The sequence below is a fragment of the Magallana gigas genome, chromosome 7, assembly GCF_963853765.1.
Source record: "Magallana gigas chromosome 7, xbMagGiga1.1, whole genome shotgun sequence".
Lineage (NCBI taxonomy): Eukaryota > Metazoa > Mollusca > Bivalvia > Ostreida > Ostreidae > Magallana > Magallana gigas.
This window is the reverse complement of record NC_088859.1, coordinates 31,652,608-31,670,284: the sequence shown is the minus strand read 5'-3', so window position 1 is coordinate 31,670,284 and position 17,677 is coordinate 31,652,608. Positions and strand designations below refer to the sequence as shown.

The window sequence follows — 17,677 nt, the reverse complement described above, 5'->3', positions numbered from 1 at the left end:
TGCCTGAATTATTTTTATTCAAAGGATAGATAGCGTAACTGTAATGATTCCTATGATGTGTAATCTATATTCATGTTCAGAGACAAGATGATGATATTCTAAACAATATCGTTATGTGATTTTTTTTCATCTAGGCCTACTAGGCCTGGCCTAGCTTAATTGGCTCTCGGAACTAAGTCATAGGCCAAACAACTGCTATATAATGACATTGCATGTGTTTTTGAATCTGAGAAAAGTGCAATGACATTGTGTGCTAAATTTAAATTAGGCCAGAGGCATCAATAGTAAGCTATTTTATGTCTCTGAACAATATTATATAGGTCTATAGAATTAAATAGACCATAAAAATTGGTATGTTAAAAACTCATTTATTAAATTGGATATGTTGAGTTCAATCTGATCGTGCAACTTCTTGTTACTCAGTAGTTTACAAAGATCAATCAAACAATTAATCATAAAGTAATTACTCTACACTTCAGTAAATGTTTTGTATTTAGATATATCGTGTATCTTTTAAATCCTTGCGGGTAAAAACTGTGTCATACCGCGGATGAATTTCTTCACGCACAGACTTAGAAAACTGATTCAATTTCATATATTGTTCTGGATTGCATTATAGGGTAAATTTGAAAACGCCATTGTTTTTGTAAATTTAAACTTAAAGTTGTAATTATCCATGCAGGCGAATAAGAAGATTGTTAAGGATAATATAAGGGACTACATTTCGTTCGTTTACATCCGGATGTCAATCAGTTTAGTGTGAAACGGTGTAATGAAAGGAGCAGAAAATTCAACGAAATTATAACACAGGCTCAAAATGGTACAAAAGTACCAGTCACCCGTAAGGGTGTACAGATATCCCTTTGAGCTTGTGATGGCGGTAAGTTTTGTTTTGTTTTTCTCTCTGATATGGGCATAAGTTTTTATTTGTTGACATTTTGTGCTTACCGTTATATTGATCATGTTGATAGGATATCGATCATGCTTCGGCAGTGTTGTCATATGACATCGTGATTTTCAAGATATTTGTAATGTGCAACAATCAAACTCCTTATATTTTTCTAAATGCACTATATAAACAGCTGATATAGATGATTCACCATATTCACGGTGGAGTACATCGTACAGAAGTGAATGAGGGAGCCATAGGAGGGGGGTCACATATAGTTGAACATTCCACTACAGAGGAATTTCAATTTATTGTAACCTGTCATTAGTAAATGAAAGGATAAATAATGCACATATCACACTGCACAATATTACAATGTAGATTCACATGTTGACTGTTATCATTTATTATGCAAAAAAATGCAGGAAACTACATTCAGAATGCAACAAAACTTATATACCATGTTGTTTGTAATTGATTCAATTATTTATTTGGGTATGGTTTTTTTTAGGCATATGAGAAGCGTTTTCCGACATGTAAAATGATACCTGTTTTTCTCGGGAGTGATATTATATCGGAGACAAAAAGTGAAGACGGTGCAGACCATGTCGTAGACAGGAGGTGTCGTCTTAACGTGGATGCTCCGTATATCCTGAAGAAGGTCAGTCACTGTGTGAAGTTCACCATTAAATAGAGGTGCTCTTGTCAGATTTGGACATCTCTATTTGAATCATCATTTTGCCCTCCAGACATTTTTTGTCATTGTGATTAACTAGACCTTGAACTGAATAGACCCTCTTACTTTAACAGATAGGATTGTTAGAGCTGTACCTATGTACTTTCAAGCCCATACCCCTCACAGCTTCACATGAGACAGCGTCAACAATGAATGGACAATCTACATATATATGACTGTAAAACTTTTGTGATTTGTTGGAACAAATTATATGCATCATGAATTGTCTGTAATCTATAGGTTTTTTTTCAACTCAATATATAACTATCCTCCTTAACCATTAATTACCTATAAAGTATCAGTTTTCTTAGCAAATTTGAAATTGTGAAGTAAGGCTACATATGAAATCCAGTCAATCTAAGGCAACCTTAAAAAAGTTGTTTACCAGGTATTAGCCCTGTCTCACTTCAGGTCTGAAGGTAGGGGAAAAAATATTATTTAGGTGTAGTAAAGTATGAGTCATGTATATTTTGAATATATTTTCATTTGAATTATACAACATGAAAAAAACACACTTTTCCACAATTATGTTGTACATGTAAAACGGCATAGCAGCATTGGTTGAGCTTCATGAGTTCAAGACTGTCTCAGATTTTTCCCTGCACAAGACCATTTCAAATGCATGTTTTGACTAAAAAGTTTAAATTCTACAAATTTCAAAAGAGTGATCTAATTTTGTCTGAGATTGGATGTACTGTCATTAATGTTTATATCCCCAGTAAAAAAATGTCCCTCCATTTCACCTGAATTTTAAACCTTTATAATTCAACGAAATATGAAGTTGCATGCTGGGTTTTTTTTTCTTTCAAATTCTAACATTGGTCAGAATGTGGATGAAAACACCTTAATTTGAGTAATTGTTTCTTTACTATTTAGAGGAAAGCAAACAATTTATCATAGGTGGCACTGTCTGTTGATTCACAATTATTGTGTAGAGCTAGCTTGTATGCAATACTTGAGACAATTGACAAGTTCATGTTAATTTCTTAAATGTTTGTTCTGTGCGACTATTTAATCTGATATATTCGTGACATAGGAATTAGGATTAGCATACCGTGGGTCAAGTGCCTCAACTATGGGATACACAAGTGATGTTGAGCACAATGTCTGTATCATTAAGTTGATGTTTTCGCCACTTGTATCAATTTTTTTACAATGTAAAGTTTATCATGATATAGGCATTTAGTCAAACCCTAATTTTAATGCCAATCTTTAAATTTCCTAGGGTTTATTTTATTTTCACAGAGAAATTTTTGACCAGCTATATTCCTGAATGTGCTGGTTTCAGATTAGAACAGCATTCATCTTTTAAGCCATTATATATTAAAAGTATTCAGTCTTTAGTTTGTTTATCACAAAATTTCAAGATTTTGATACTCCAGTTAGCATGTCCTTAAGATGATACATTGTCAAAAGCTGCAGGACATTTGCTCAAACCACATAAAAGAAAGAAGAGATTTTACAGGGCCAAATCTTCAAAAACTGATAGCCATGCTGTAAAGTTTCCCTGTCGATTCAATGATGTTAGCTCAAGCATATGATTCAAAATATGTTGCACATTGTTACATATATATAATGCTATTTTTGGAAAACAATTCGTACAAACTTTAAACTAACCTAAATAACTTTGAATTTTGAAATGATCAGCTCATTAAGCATGCTCTGTATCTAGTTTCACTAATGCTAGCTTAAAGCATTATTCAGAATATGTTGCTCACTTAAGTAATACCATTACTGAAAACAATTAGGACAAACTTTATTTTTTAAAATGGATAGGGCTCATTTAAAACTCTGTAGCTAGTTGCCTCCAATTAGTAATGTCCACGTTTTGTGTTGTATTTGTGCAGATAGCAGGAGTCGATCATGTTGTGTTCCGCCAAGTGAATGCCTTGGACCGACGTAACCGTACTCTGCGGATAGATGCCCACAACGAGAGCTTTGCTAACAGGGTCATCATTAAGGAGAGCTGCTTTTACTCAGTACGTAATCAGTATCAGCTAGGGTCGGAGACAGGGGGAAAAAATCTATAAGAAATCCATAGTCAAGATAATAGAAATCATGTGGTGTACTAAGTATCATGGAAAGAACTTGGCAGACTCCATATTGTGCCTCTAAAATGATGTATCGTCACAAGCTCTCTTTGTACATGTACTAGTAGCCTGAGTTGCTGAATTGTTAATTTTTTTTTTTTTTTTTTTTTTCCTCCTAAAAGACCATGGGTTAAAATATGGTGTAATATACAGTAGAGTAGATCAATGTAAAGATGAAAGGTTGCTGTAACATCTAAGAGCATTCTTGTCGTCCATATGATAGAGTGAGGTTGCATGTTACTCAGTAATTAGCAACACCTGCTCAAGGGATTAATGATTTTAGTTCATATTTACCTCACATTTTTCTGAAGAAATATGCAACCTAAACACAAAATATTTAGAAGGGGCTGTGAGATTAAAATTGGATTCTTTTATTTAGATTGTTTTGTTTTTACCTTTAAGTTGAATTAAAGAAAAAGAAATAGTAAAAACACAGATGTTAGATACTCAAAAAGTTTTATATAAATATTACTGTATCCATGGTAATTTTCACTCTGTGTTATTTTCACCCTTCTACACTTGCAAACGGTTTTGCCCAGTCTTGAATTTGCCCATAAACAGTAGTGTCAAAGGGATATATGAATTGAGAAATTGGAATTCACAAAGTCTTAAATTAGTCTACGAACAACGAGGACAAAAGGGGCAAAAAATAAAATAAGCGTGAATATTTCCCTGCATACAGTAACAGCTGAATAAGATCGGTTAACAATAGGAAATGCGATGTTCATCCTTTTCACTTCTGTAAGCGTTGTCGCAAAAATTTTGTGTCATTTAATACTTCAAGATAACCCCTTCCTCCCAAACTCCTTCCTCTTGACTTCCGCTCATTGGACTTGCCAAGAATTCTCTTCCCTGTTCCATATTTATCAACATTACAGATACAATATCACAAAGTGAATTTTTCTAAAAATAACAGTAGTTTATGTATAATAAGTGAATGGTTTTAGTTATTTTTGTTTTATATTTATAATTTCCTAATGATTGGCAAATAAACTATGGTTATGCAGAATTATTTATATGTATTTAATTATAACTCTATAAGTAAACATTTTTTGTTGTATTTAATTTTGGTGGGTTTGGGTTTTTTTTTTCAGGTACATCCTGAGAATTCGGACTGGACATGTTTCGAACAGAGTGCCAGTCTGGATATAAAGTCTTTCTTCAATTTTGAAAACATGGTGGAAAAAATTGCCATGAAGCAATATGCTGCAAATATTAAAAAGGTAAAATGCATTTTAGCTGTGCTTAGTTTCAGAAAAACACAAAAAAAAATTGCTTCTTTCCTATTACCATTTCTTGCATGTAGAACGGCCAAGTGCAACTAATGTTGTGAGTACTTGTTGCTGGAGGGAAATATGTGCAATGATCTATGGAAATCAGGATGCATGGCAAGCTAACTAGCTGCATCTTTTATTGATGTATTCACATTTACAGAATGTAGACAAAGGCTTTGAAGAGTGCTAATCTATAGAATGATTATAACAACTGGTATTTCAATTATCACTCTCTGAAATATTCATGGTGTTCATTTTGGGTTTATGATCTTACTATTATCGTATGTTCTGCATGGTATGTTAATGAAGCTAGTGAACTACTCATATGAAATGTATATTATTTCACTGTAAACACATGCACCTACAACGTACACATTATAATGGAATGAATGGACAATCAAGAATTTTAAAACAGATTTCATGAGTTATTTACAATCATTTGAAGATTTATGGTAAGGAGAGGGTTAATTATATTCAGAATTATCACAGTACACAGACTGTGACAGTTTTGGCAAGTGGGGGTGGGAGGAATATTTCAGAATATTGGGTATTCTAACAAAGTCCCATGCTGGCTTTTTTTTAATAAACATTGGAAGTATAAAGGCATGGTAGGACCAAGGGTCTATTTTTTGCAACCCTTTTGAAATGGCCATAAAGGATCATATAATGTTTGCACTTTCTATTGATTTTAAAGTTAAAAGTATCAAATAATCAATAGATGTATAATGTGTTTAGATTTGATCATCTATTTCTGAATAACAGTAACAAGGAAAAAATTCATTTTGTTTTCATTTCATAAAATTTGTTTTTTCTCACCCAAAAGGGCAAGGAAGTGATAGAGTATTACATCAATGAATTGATCAGCGAGGGAGTGTCAACCATTCCACGCTGGCAGCCACCAGAGGGCCACAAATCCAAAGGAATTGAGATTCCAAGTTCCGAGGACACTCCTTCTCAAGACAGCGGACTCCGAAGTCGCACCAACAGCTCTGGGAGTCAGCACAGTCGTAGCAGTGTGTCCAGTCTGGTGCTGGGAGCTTCAGCAGCCACCATCAAGTCACCCGTCTCAGACGGTATAAATATATTGCAGTTGTATAATCAACTTGTTTTGTGTCTATTGGAACAATATTAGCTAGCAAGACCATTTCAAAATGATTATCCTGTGTTCCATTGTTTTACTTTAAAATGAATTGATCATGACAATGGTCTGCAAAGATGATTTATATTACACTTCAAATATATCGGGACAAAAGATTAAAATTTTATGTACATGTGAAGATTTATTTACTGCCTCGTCTGTGTTATGTCTTGAAATTATTTTCTCTTAACAAATAGAAACTGATTGTTTGAATTTATTCATTACAAATTAATTTAGTCATCTGTTACAGATTAAAATGGGACATGTTAGTAATGAAGAAACACTATGTTGAGCATTTCATTATTATTCTAGGACCTTCGTCGCCAGATAAGTTGGAGGATGTGTACATTGAGAGATACTTGGGGAATCTGTCCTTGGTTCAGGAGAGTGCCCTGGTTCAATTACAGCAGTGGTTACAGAAAACTCACAAAGGAAAGGTCAGTATTATACACTTGGTCATTATTCTCTCTCCTTTGCCCTATATATCTGTTTCATACTTCACACTAAGTGTACTTTAAGGGTATGCAGTGAAATTGACATATTAACATAGTTTGCCTTTATAGAAAAAAGTTAGCTACAAAAATTATTGCAATTGGGCAACAATGTGAAACAAAATGTTTTCAGTTGGTAATATTTTATGAATAAAAAAAAAAATAACAAAAGATTGGCCTTACATTTAGATACCTAAAGATGCTCATATACTGCGGTTCCTGAGAGCGCGAGAGTTCAGTGTGGAGAAAGCCAGGGAGATGCTGGTCCATTCTCTGGCCTGGAGGAAGCTACACAGTATTGATAAGCTGCTGGAGACCTACACACCTAGTGAGGTCCTACTGCAGTACTACAGCGGCGGCTGGCATTACTCAGATAAAGGTAAATACACATAACAGTGAGGTCCTACTGCCGTACTACAGCGGTGGTTGGCATTACTCAGATAAAGGTAAATACACATAACCGTGAGGTCCTACTGCAGTATTACAGCGGCGGCTGGCATTACTCAGATAAAGGTAAATACACATAACAGTGAGGTCCTACTGCAGTACTACAGCGGTGGTTGGCATTACTCAGATAAAAGTAAATACACATAACAGTGAGGTCCTACTGCAGTATTACAGCGGCGGCTGGCATTACTCAGATAAAGGTAAATACACATAACATTGAATAAGCCCAAAATATGTCTTTGCCAGAACGTTTAATTTCTGGAATGTTACATTGGGCATATCTTGGTTGTATTGGTTCATTTACAAGGTCATACAAGTGGTATTTTGAAAAAAATGTGATTAAAAGTAATTTGTTATTATTTGTGTGAGTAAAGAGGGAGTCATTTAATTATTTTTAAAGTTAGCAGTCTAAAAAATAAAAATTGTTTTTTTTTTGCAAAAAATCCTCAATATGTTTCAATGAAGTAACAGGGAAAATGAGTTGTCTTAAACTTTTCATGAAGCAATCACCGGTACTTTTCATAAAGCACTTACTGTAAATGTTTTCTGCTGTACTTTGCAGATGGGAGGCCCCTGTATGTGCTGAAATTGGGTCAGATGGATGTGAAGGGACTGATGAGATCAGTGGGAGAAGAGGCCATCTTAAAGCATGTAAGTCAGTTCTATCTATTTTGATATCTTCCTGAAAACAACAAACCATGGTAGATTTTATGGAATCAAGTTCACAGTTTAGTACACAGGGAGTTAAAAACAAGAGGAAGTAATTTACTGATTCTTGTAAGAGGATTTCTTATCTTGTTCATTTTTTTGTGTCCATTTGATTTACAGTATCTTTTAGTTGATTCTTGTACCGGTAATTGGATTTATCTTCTTTGTCAGTTGGTTAGGTTCTTGATTTATCAATTTATGATTATCATAAGTGGATTTATCTTCTTTGTCAATTGTTTAGGTTCTTTATGTCAATGAGGAGGGGCTGAGGAGAGCAGACGAGGCCACCAAGTCCAGGGGTTACCCTGTCAGGTAAGGTCAGAATGGAACAGGTCAACAGATTGACACTGTTAATATTTGCTTTGAGTTGTGTCCCCTTTATGCTACTTTGTTTTACTTTTATCTCTTGCATTTTTACATTGCTTGAATGTTGATGCACTTTGCCAAAAAAATGTTTTAAATGCTATGGTGTTTCTAGTATAAATTTGTGCTGGATTTTTTCAAACAGGTCACATGATGGTTTGTTTCCAAGGTAACTAAGAGTGATGTAACAGTGTTTAATGTATTCAACTCTAACTGACTGACTCGGAGACCTTTTTCGCAGCTTCTATAGATCTTAACTGTTTATATGTTATTCACCAGTCATTACAATTATTAAAGAGGATACCTATCTATGATGATGATGGATTTTGTTTCTTCTGATGAAATAGAATGCAAATGTTGAGCAATTCAAGCACCTTAGTAATATATATCCCATTTCCCAGAGCTTTTAAGTCTTAACAATATAGGTCTGTGTGAATTTCCTGTTGTACTGTAGAAAGCTTGAGATAGAGGGTGTTGAATTTTTAGTGAGACCTATCAACGTTGGGAGAAAAGATAGGCATTTATGATTGATTTTTTTGCTTTGAAGGGACATACCAGTATATACTTCAACTAAACAGAATTTCTTTGCAGTCATAAGGGGTGCATTAAAAAAAAATAAGTAACTGAAGTCTGTAAAGTACATTAATGATTTATTTGGCTTATTGCAATCACCACAATATAATTTTTATTGCAGCAGATGCCAATTATCACTGCAAGTTTATGTGTAAAATATATATTGCAATATTGATACATACTTGTATGGATTATGAGTAGTAATAATGCTGGAAAGTAACAAGAATGTACTTATATATTGAGAATACACAAATATATGAACATGTACCTTTACTTTTTTATCCTGTGTAGATTTGAATGTAGAGAATAAGTGTTAATTGCTTGGTTAATTAGTTTGTTGGTTGGTTGGTTGGTTGGTTGGTTAGTTAGTTTGTTGGATGGTTGGTTGGTTAGTTAGTTTTTTGGTTGATTGGTTGGTTAGTTGGTTGGTTGGTTCCTTTGTTGGTTGACAAGAAAGAGATCAGTTTTTGCTGTTTGTTTTCATCCAATGAAGTCAGTCATCTGAAGTTGAGACCTCAAACTCCTCTAGCAAAGGGCAACTAGAGTTACTACTGGTTAGGAACACTGACCCCATGTTGATAAATATTCCCCATCTTTGTTAACATTAGATAGTTCTTATTTAGAAACCGAAAGGGTATGAAAATATTACTTGTAAAGTTAGCAATACATGTACCAATAATATTGCACAGTTTTGACAAAGTGAGATTAGATTTTATTGTGCTTTTGAGTTTTCAGTTTTGCTTTGTGAGACTGCACAGCATTAGATAAAGGAAGCTGTGGTCAATTGCGAGAGCATGGATTTCCTGTAGGGTTCTGTTTTTCTGTAAGGGTTTTGATTTTCTATAGTCTTTGTATATTTTTGATGTTTTATACAGCTTTTTTAAATTCAAACATAACAAAACATTAGTTTTCCTTAGATCATGTACATCTTTTAACTGCAATGAAGAAATGGTGTAGATGCACAATTGGATATATGCTTAAAAAAAGAAATTAATTCACGCATAATGTAATGTTAGTTGAATGAATTTTCTTTGAAGACTTCTATGTTCTGGGTAAGATTAGCTGTTCACTTGGTAGAAATCATTTTTATGTGTACATTTTTGGTTTTGTTGGAGACACAATATAACACTAAAATTTATTGTCAGAGCAAAATGAATACATGTATATTACGTATTTATCTCTTTACATGTATGCCTCATGCACAGTTATCTCTTTATGAAATAATCAATATGGAAAAGTTATTACCTATGTTGTTTCAATGATTCAGGGCTATGCGGTATGGGCTATATATTTTTTGATACCCATATCTGTTTTATCAGTCACTCTTCAGACACTTACTGAACTTGGGAAAGTTGAGAAATTTTTCTGAACTTTTTAAAGATATTTTCCTTCATTGTTGATGCAATCTCTGTAACAACAAAAAGATATGATTGCCATAATTTTTTTTATATAAACTTTTGAAAAGTATAAGCTTCTCTTACAATAGTGTATATTTTTTTGGTTGCTAACAAAAGCTTTATAATAGTATGGAATTGATGAATTCCTTCAAACAGAAAGCTTTCTCTTTATAAGATGAAAAATTTCTAATAATGCTATGTGTACAAAATATCTTTTTGTCTCTTAGTTTTCAACAATATATACACTTTAAGCTATGATTTATAAATGCAATATGTTTACAGTGTGCATCAGTACATGTATGTATTTGCAATACACGTATTGATGTTATATGGTTAGAATGGGAAAATTTTTTTAATTATTAAAAAAGATTCACACAGTTTCCAGTACATTTAGTGTAAATGGATCTATGTTGTACATATCTATAAAAAAAACTATCAATTTTTGTTCTATGGACGACATTTATCTCTTTCTACATTGTATTTTCTTTTTTTATAATATAAGATGAATTAAGTATACAGGGTACTGGTATTTTTAATTTTATTCATTTAACAAAGCACATTTCAAATTTTCTCAATCTTATTTTTGACAATTAAATTTTCTGCTTGCAGTGCCTGCACATGCATAGTTGACCTAGAGGGTCTCAGTATGAGACATTTATGGAGGCCAGGAATCCGGGCCCTTCTCCGTATCATTGAGGTGGTGGAGGCTAATTACCCAGAAACCATGGGAAGACTCTTAATTGTCAGGGCTCCCCGAGTGTTTCCCGTTTTATGGACCCTTATAAGCCCTTTCATTGATGAAAATACTCGTCAAAAATTCATGTTTTATGGAGGAAATGATTATCAAGAGCCAGGTGGACTTCGAGATTTTATTGATGAAAAATATATTCCAGACTTTTTAGGAGGCCACTGCTATGTGAGTTTATGTTACTAAGATATGATTCTTTTAAAAAAAAAATTCTCATAAAATGTTGCATTCCTTTTTTTTAAAGGTGTTCTTGTAACTTGTATTATGAGAGTAAACTTTGCTTGATTTTAATTTAGTGTGATGTTCCGGATGGTGGTTTGGTTCCTAAGTCCCTGTACAAAGAAGAGTATCAGGACAAGTCTCCAGAGGGCCCCCCACTCAGTGTAGACAGCTGTTATAACACTAGTCATGTAGTCAGGGACTTTCCCCATGAGGTAAGAAATCAACACACTGTGTGTAAGATCTATGTAAAACATAACATTGTTTTCATGTTTACGAGCCTTTTGCCTGTTTATTGAACAACTGGCATTATCAAATGTTTAAGTTAAGGTAGAAATAATAGGCAAAAATAATGTTCCGTACTTACCGTAACCCATTCAGGAACCAAGCTAATTTGCAACACTAATGAGTAAACGAAATGGGAGTGTAATCTATGTGCATACCAGTACTTTGATTCTGCTTGTTTATTCTACACAGGTCATGATTCAAGTACCTCAGAGAGGTTCTGTGATAACCTGGGACTTTGACATTCTGAAAGGTGATGTCACCTTCACTGTGTTGCGCTGTAAGCGGTCGATATCAGCGGATCCAGTCCACCAACATCACGTCAGTGCGGCCACTGGTGGGATAGGGTCTGTGCAGTACATTGACAAAAACATGCAGGTTGGCCCAGATCTGAGTATTGTGGAACGACCCCTTATTTGTAGAGACGGGGATAGTGTACAGGTATTTACGAACAATCAAAAATATTCCTATTTGGGTTAAGTTTAGACAAATATTGATTCCTTAATTGCTGCAAAGATAGTCATCTACTGTAAGTCGTTATTAATTAACATGTATATTATCAACATACCGGTAGGCTACATTGGAAAAATTAGTAGTTAATCACTGGTTGATAGCGAAATAGAATTGTAGCAAATTAACCTTTGTTTGCAGTTAATTTTGTTTAAACTATTTGACTTGTGATAATGTTAATTGCCAGGTTAAGTGAATGAAGCATCATTTACCTTTTATGTATGTTGTATTTCATATTGTTTAGTAGAGACATAATACCAGTAAATAATTTTTCAGGGATCTCATGTTGTCAGTGAATCGGGAAGTTACATTTTACAATGGAAGTACTTTGACTCAGCCAAGACTTCCTTTGATTTTACCCTCGCTCCTCATAAATCTAAAGTCATGTATCATACGGAATTGCTGCGGTCGGAAGCTTTCAGGTATGTAGATTTTGGTCAGAAATTCATTGCGGGATTGAAATCATTTTCAAAAGATCAATTATAGTCGCTTCATAAAAAAAATTAATTTGTGTTTTGCTTGGCAGTTTCTCTGTAAATGTGGATATTGTTGTGTCTTTTTAATTTCGCAAAAATGTGTTCAAAACAACTGTGTATGTACAAGGTATTATTTTCTTTGTTTAAAATATATTTTCTAAGAAATAATTGTCCTTTTGTGAAGTTAGTAGTTTGCATGTTAATATTTACAGAATCATTTTCTTTTTACCTCAGATTTGACATAAATGACCCCATGAGGAAATTTCAGCATTCCCATTGCATGTCTGTCTGTATTTGATTTTCGCAGGGGCTCCATGAGCAGTTTACAGTCATATCACAGTGGTTCACTGAGTAGCCGGGCATCACAGAGCAGTCTGACTGGTTCCTTCAGTGGTCCGGGACCCTCATCCAATCCCAACAGGTATAATAGAATATCAGTGTGAAATGTACGAAAATGAACAAAAGAACTTGCAACAGTCATCAATCTTTTCAGTCTCTTAAATTGATCCTGAACTTAAATTTTTCTACCAAGTATACATGTTCCATTGAAAAGCCAGAAGTATATTTTACTGGTTATAAGTTGAAAAATTTTGTGGCAGATCTGCTAAAGGTTGATAAGTTTTAATTTATAGATTTGGTCATAAGGTAAAATTGTTTTGTGAAACACATTATCAGTCATAAGATTTTTTGAAGTTTGTTAGAAAAAGAAGTTGGATGATCTGAAGTAGAACTGTGTTGCATTGAATAAGACATTCACTGATTACTTTCAGGTTGGTTGAGTCAACGAGATTATCACGACCCTGAAACCCTGCAGCAAGTCATATCCAACAGTTTTATGGATGAATTGTTAACCTTATATACTTGTTATGTTTTACCTATATTTATTGACATGTAGTCGTGATGTTTTATACACTGTTTATACGTTGAAAAAACTAAGATTATAGTGCAAAAGATTCAATCTGTAAATTCTTGAATAAGCTCCGTACGAGTTTGTATATAGATGACAAGTATTGCACTTTATATCAGAGTTGTTTGCTTTGTTTGCACTAACTCTCATCTACATAGAAGAGGTAGCTCAGTCTCTTGGCTAAAGCTTTTTTGGCATGGTTACTTAGAAAAACTGAAATGTCAGTTGACAGCAATTTCATGCGAGTGCCATATTAGAGAGGGAAAGAGAGGAAAGAAAAGCAGATGATTTGAATGAAGATCTCAGAAAACCTTCAAGTATTCTTAATGACTGCATGACCAAAAAAAAAATATCAGTGCAATGTGTAGGGTAAATAAAGATATCTAAGTAATAGGTGATAGTTTTTAGAGATATCCAGGATATCATTAGGTGTATATTTAGGAGATCACAATGTACATTGTATATCTAGTGCTTGAATATGAGTAGTGGAGAGAGAGAGACTGGAGGGTGTGATACATTTCATAGTGCAACACTGTAAAAGTATTCATAACTGAAAAGATACTGTGAAAGCCTTCAGACTTCTCATTGCATTTCTTCATTGTGTAAATTATTTTCATGAATTTTTAGAAAATAATCTGTTTCAGTGGTATGCTCTATCTTCCATTGTGAGTACATAAGGATGAAAGTTTTATTGTTTTAACTGTTTAAATCGTAACATATCAGTTACATTGTTTTATTGTGTTAACATGTATCAAACCATGAGGTAATGGAAAGGATAATTCAAAATTATCCCACTTATCCAAGTTATGAAATTAGATAAACTCTAAAACAATTAATGAGTTGGGGGTTGATTCTGTAATGAATGTAAGCTTTTTGTAAACAGTTAACATCGTTATCAAAATGATTGTTTCTGGTTGGGCATATATTTTTTACCTAACACAAATTTAAGGGCACAAAGGTAAATATTTCATTCGTTGGTTTGTTCTGGAGTTTTTCGAAATGCAGCGATTGTATATTTTTAATTATTTTATTAGTCCATTCTAAGGTAGCATTATATGTTATCCTCTTTGTATTATTCCAATAACAGTTTGCCAAAAGATTCAGAGAGATGATTTTGATTGTGCTGAATACAAGTTTATTACCCTGGTACTTTTTACTTTTTTTCTCCAAGACTGACCAAAGAGTTCTTGAAATAATTTTTAATTTGTTTCATATTCTTATCATTTTTTACATTGATCTATTGAGTCAATAGTTGATTTTGGAGGTTTTATACCAGTATACTCAAGAAGAACAATTTCCATTTTGAGCATTCATTTCGTATTTTTTGTCAGTCTAGTCTTGATTCTAGCATTTATTGTATGTAATTGAAAACAACTCAATTTCTCAGCACATACAAAAAATACGATGGATTATCCAAATAGATTTTATTTTAACCCTCTGGTATTGTGATTAAAATTTCTGGCCTGTTAGTTGTTGCCTTAATCATGAATTTATTACATGTAATACGTTGGGTATAAGAGGTTATTTTCATGTCCATCTATGAAAAAAGAGGAAATCGTGGGAAAACTGCTGTACTTAGAAGCATGATGCATAGTTTTGTTTCCTTGTTAATAGTTTTTATGCCAAAAAACTCAGTATATTCATACTTTTCATAAATGCAGCTAGTGGTGATTTGCCAATTTATACGGGAAAGACTATCAACTGCTACAAATAAAAGTTTCTTAAATACATAATAGGATTGGGGTCCTTTTTACTTATGTTTTATTTCCAGTATTTGAATTATTTTAGGGACTCAAAAGTTTGACGCAGTTCTTGAAAGGAGAGAATATTGTTAGTGTTATTAACTTAAATCATCAGTTGGTATTAATTTTGTTGTATGAAATTATGCTTATGGAATCTCTTCTCACAAATTTGAAGACATCACATTATCCAACCTGATTTTTCTGTTTTTACTTTGTATATTATAATTATTTTTCTTCAGAGGCATTACAAGTATTCATATTATTCATATCAATTAACCAGACCAAATTGTATACATAACTGCAACCAAATAACAGGATTTTGTCATTGAAGAGGCGAATGGTTTTTACTGTATTATGTAAAATTGTCAATGTGTGTATGTATACATCTAGGTTTGATAAACTAACGAGGAATTTAAGTCATGGTTTACTTACAAATTGACCCCCAATAGTACATGCAAGGAAATTAATTTTTATTGATTTATTGAGAGTATCAGTTCAAGAAAGATTATGTTTACGGCAAAAATACATGGACATAATCCAACACCAAATAATACTACATTTCTTGCTTTTAAAGTGTGTATTGTATACAGATACTGTGATGGACATTGGCCAGTGTTTCAGTGTGTATGTATGTATGTATGAATGTCTACTGCGGTGTGTAGTTACATATCTGTATAGATGGTAGACTCCCAGAGTTCTATAATGTCATCACATCACATCACCGGAGATGCTGTACATTTGATCTTATTGTTATTGTGTGTGTTATTACAGAATCATTCAAACTTCACCAGACAGCAATAGGAATCCAATGTTGTTTAAGAATAAAATTAAAGAAAACTTTTTCCCTTGTTTTTGTATATAATTGGGATAGAACACAGGCAAGGAGAATTTGTTCTCTCTATAAATAACCACAGAATTGGTGCATAAAGAGATTCTGAATTTCTGCAACTGGTAATAAAATATACGTATAATGTCGAAACATACCGGTAATGCTATTTTACGGTGTATATATACTTTTGTATGTATTTTTCCTCTATTAAGAAAATATATCTTAAGTCATACGACTCAAAACTGACAAGACTAAATTTTTTTGCGATCCAGTGAAACGGTGTCTGCTTATGATTAAAATATTCACTAAACTCATAATGCTCGAAGAATGATTCCTTATTCAAATTATCACCTCATAGAACTCAAAAAATGATTCCTTATTCCGTAAATAATAGAAAAGGAAATATAAATATACAAAATTGGTTTGTATCAAATGATTTGCCGTCCCATCGTCTGGAATTTCAAGTTTTGTTTATTTAATTAATTTTATTTCGTCGTTAAGGGTCATTGATTATACAGTAGATATATGTAACCATAATATATGTAGAGTTACAATCGCCAAGCTACGGTGGCTTCTATAGGACATCTGCTCGAGATATCTTTTGTAAATTTATGGCCGCAAAAAAATCGTTCTTTAAATGGGTTCAAGAAGTACTACGTGTTTTTGTTCTTTTTTACCATTTTTAATATATTTCATCAGGATAAAGATGGTCCTCCCACAACTTCATACATTAATCTGTATCTATGATCTACGAAAGCCCATTGAGCTCATTTTCGTAGGTAAAAAAAAAATTTTTTTCGCGAATAAACGCGTAACTTTCGCAAATAAACGCGAAACATTCGCGAATAAACGCGAAACTTTCGCGATATAACGCGTTACTTTCGCGATTAAACGCGTGACTTTCGCGATTAAACGCGTTACTTTCGCGAATAAACGCGAAACTATCGCGAATAAACGCGTTAGTTTCGCAAATTAACGCGTTATTTTCGCAAATTAACGCGAAACTTTCGCGTTTAATCGCGAAACTTTCGCGAATAAACGCGAAACTTTCGCGATATAACGCGAAACTTTCGCCATTAAACGCGAAACTTTCGCGATTTAACGCGAAACTTTCGCGATTAAACGCGAAACTCAAATATAAATATTGTTATTTCATAGAAGAACCCCTATGAAGAATAATTACTGAAAACAAATAAAACAAAATAATATTATATGAAGATGTAAATGAACCCGATTTAACCTTATACAAATTAACAGAAATTCAAATGAAGGAAATCTTTAAAATCTTAGTACTGATTTTCAAAGGACATAATGCATCGCGCTTCTCACATTCTAATGGGCACTGTATTATTGAAAATGAGGCAGCAACATATTTTAATTATAACAATTTTAATTATAATTAAACGTTTTATTAAGTATCATTTTAGAATTTAAAGGATATCATTGTTTAAAACGTTATTATATATGTTATATCGCTGCGACATAACTTAACGTGTAGTTTAATAGCAGACAGATAAGTCAAGCTGTGAATTGAAATTTACAAGTTTTTGTTCAAATCTAGATGACGTAAATTTGTCCTCCAAATTTATCACATATGTCATTTGAAAATAAGTACTAAGATTTTAAAGGTTTCCGACGGTTGAATTTATATCAATTTTATAACAAAAATATCATCAATGAATGCCTGTTCGAACACAGGGTCGGTGAACAAATGAAATTCGTAACATGATGCCCAAACTTATTATCTACTTTGGACATATAACATATAAAAATGTTATAAAGTTTAATCAGATTTATCAAAACCTATATGCAAAAAAGATAATTTTGTCTTCATAAATCAACCTAACACGGATAT

General features: G+C 33.1%; 1 protein-coding gene across 2 annotated transcripts; it reads left to right on the top strand.

The window, feature by feature from the left end:
• Positions 1 to 721: 721 nt before the first annotated feature.
• LOC105318408 (SEC14-like protein 1) lies at positions 722 to 15,834 on the top strand. Of its 2 annotated transcripts, XM_034456792.2 has the most exons (16): positions 722 to 880; positions 1,401 to 1,550; positions 3,473 to 3,604; positions 4,810 to 4,938; positions 5,813 to 6,062; positions 6,440 to 6,564; positions 6,808 to 6,997; positions 7,628 to 7,716; positions 8,015 to 8,085; positions 8,282 to 8,305; positions 10,716 to 11,022; positions 11,151 to 11,288; positions 11,551 to 11,799; positions 12,145 to 12,290; positions 12,652 to 12,765; positions 13,115 to 15,834. In XM_034456792.2, the coding sequence occupies exons 1-16, from the start codon at positions 818 to 820 to the stop codon at positions 13,146 to 13,148; spliced, it is 2,211 nt and encodes a 736-aa protein (XP_034312683.2). In that variant the 5' UTR covers positions 722 to 817; the 3' UTR covers positions 13,149 to 15,834. The 2 variants fall into 2 exon arrangements, with proteins under 2 accessions (XP_034312683.2, XP_034312685.2); XM_034456794.2 differs by lacking the exon at positions 8,282 to 8,305.
• Positions 15,835 to 17,677: the final 1,843 nt, after the last annotated feature.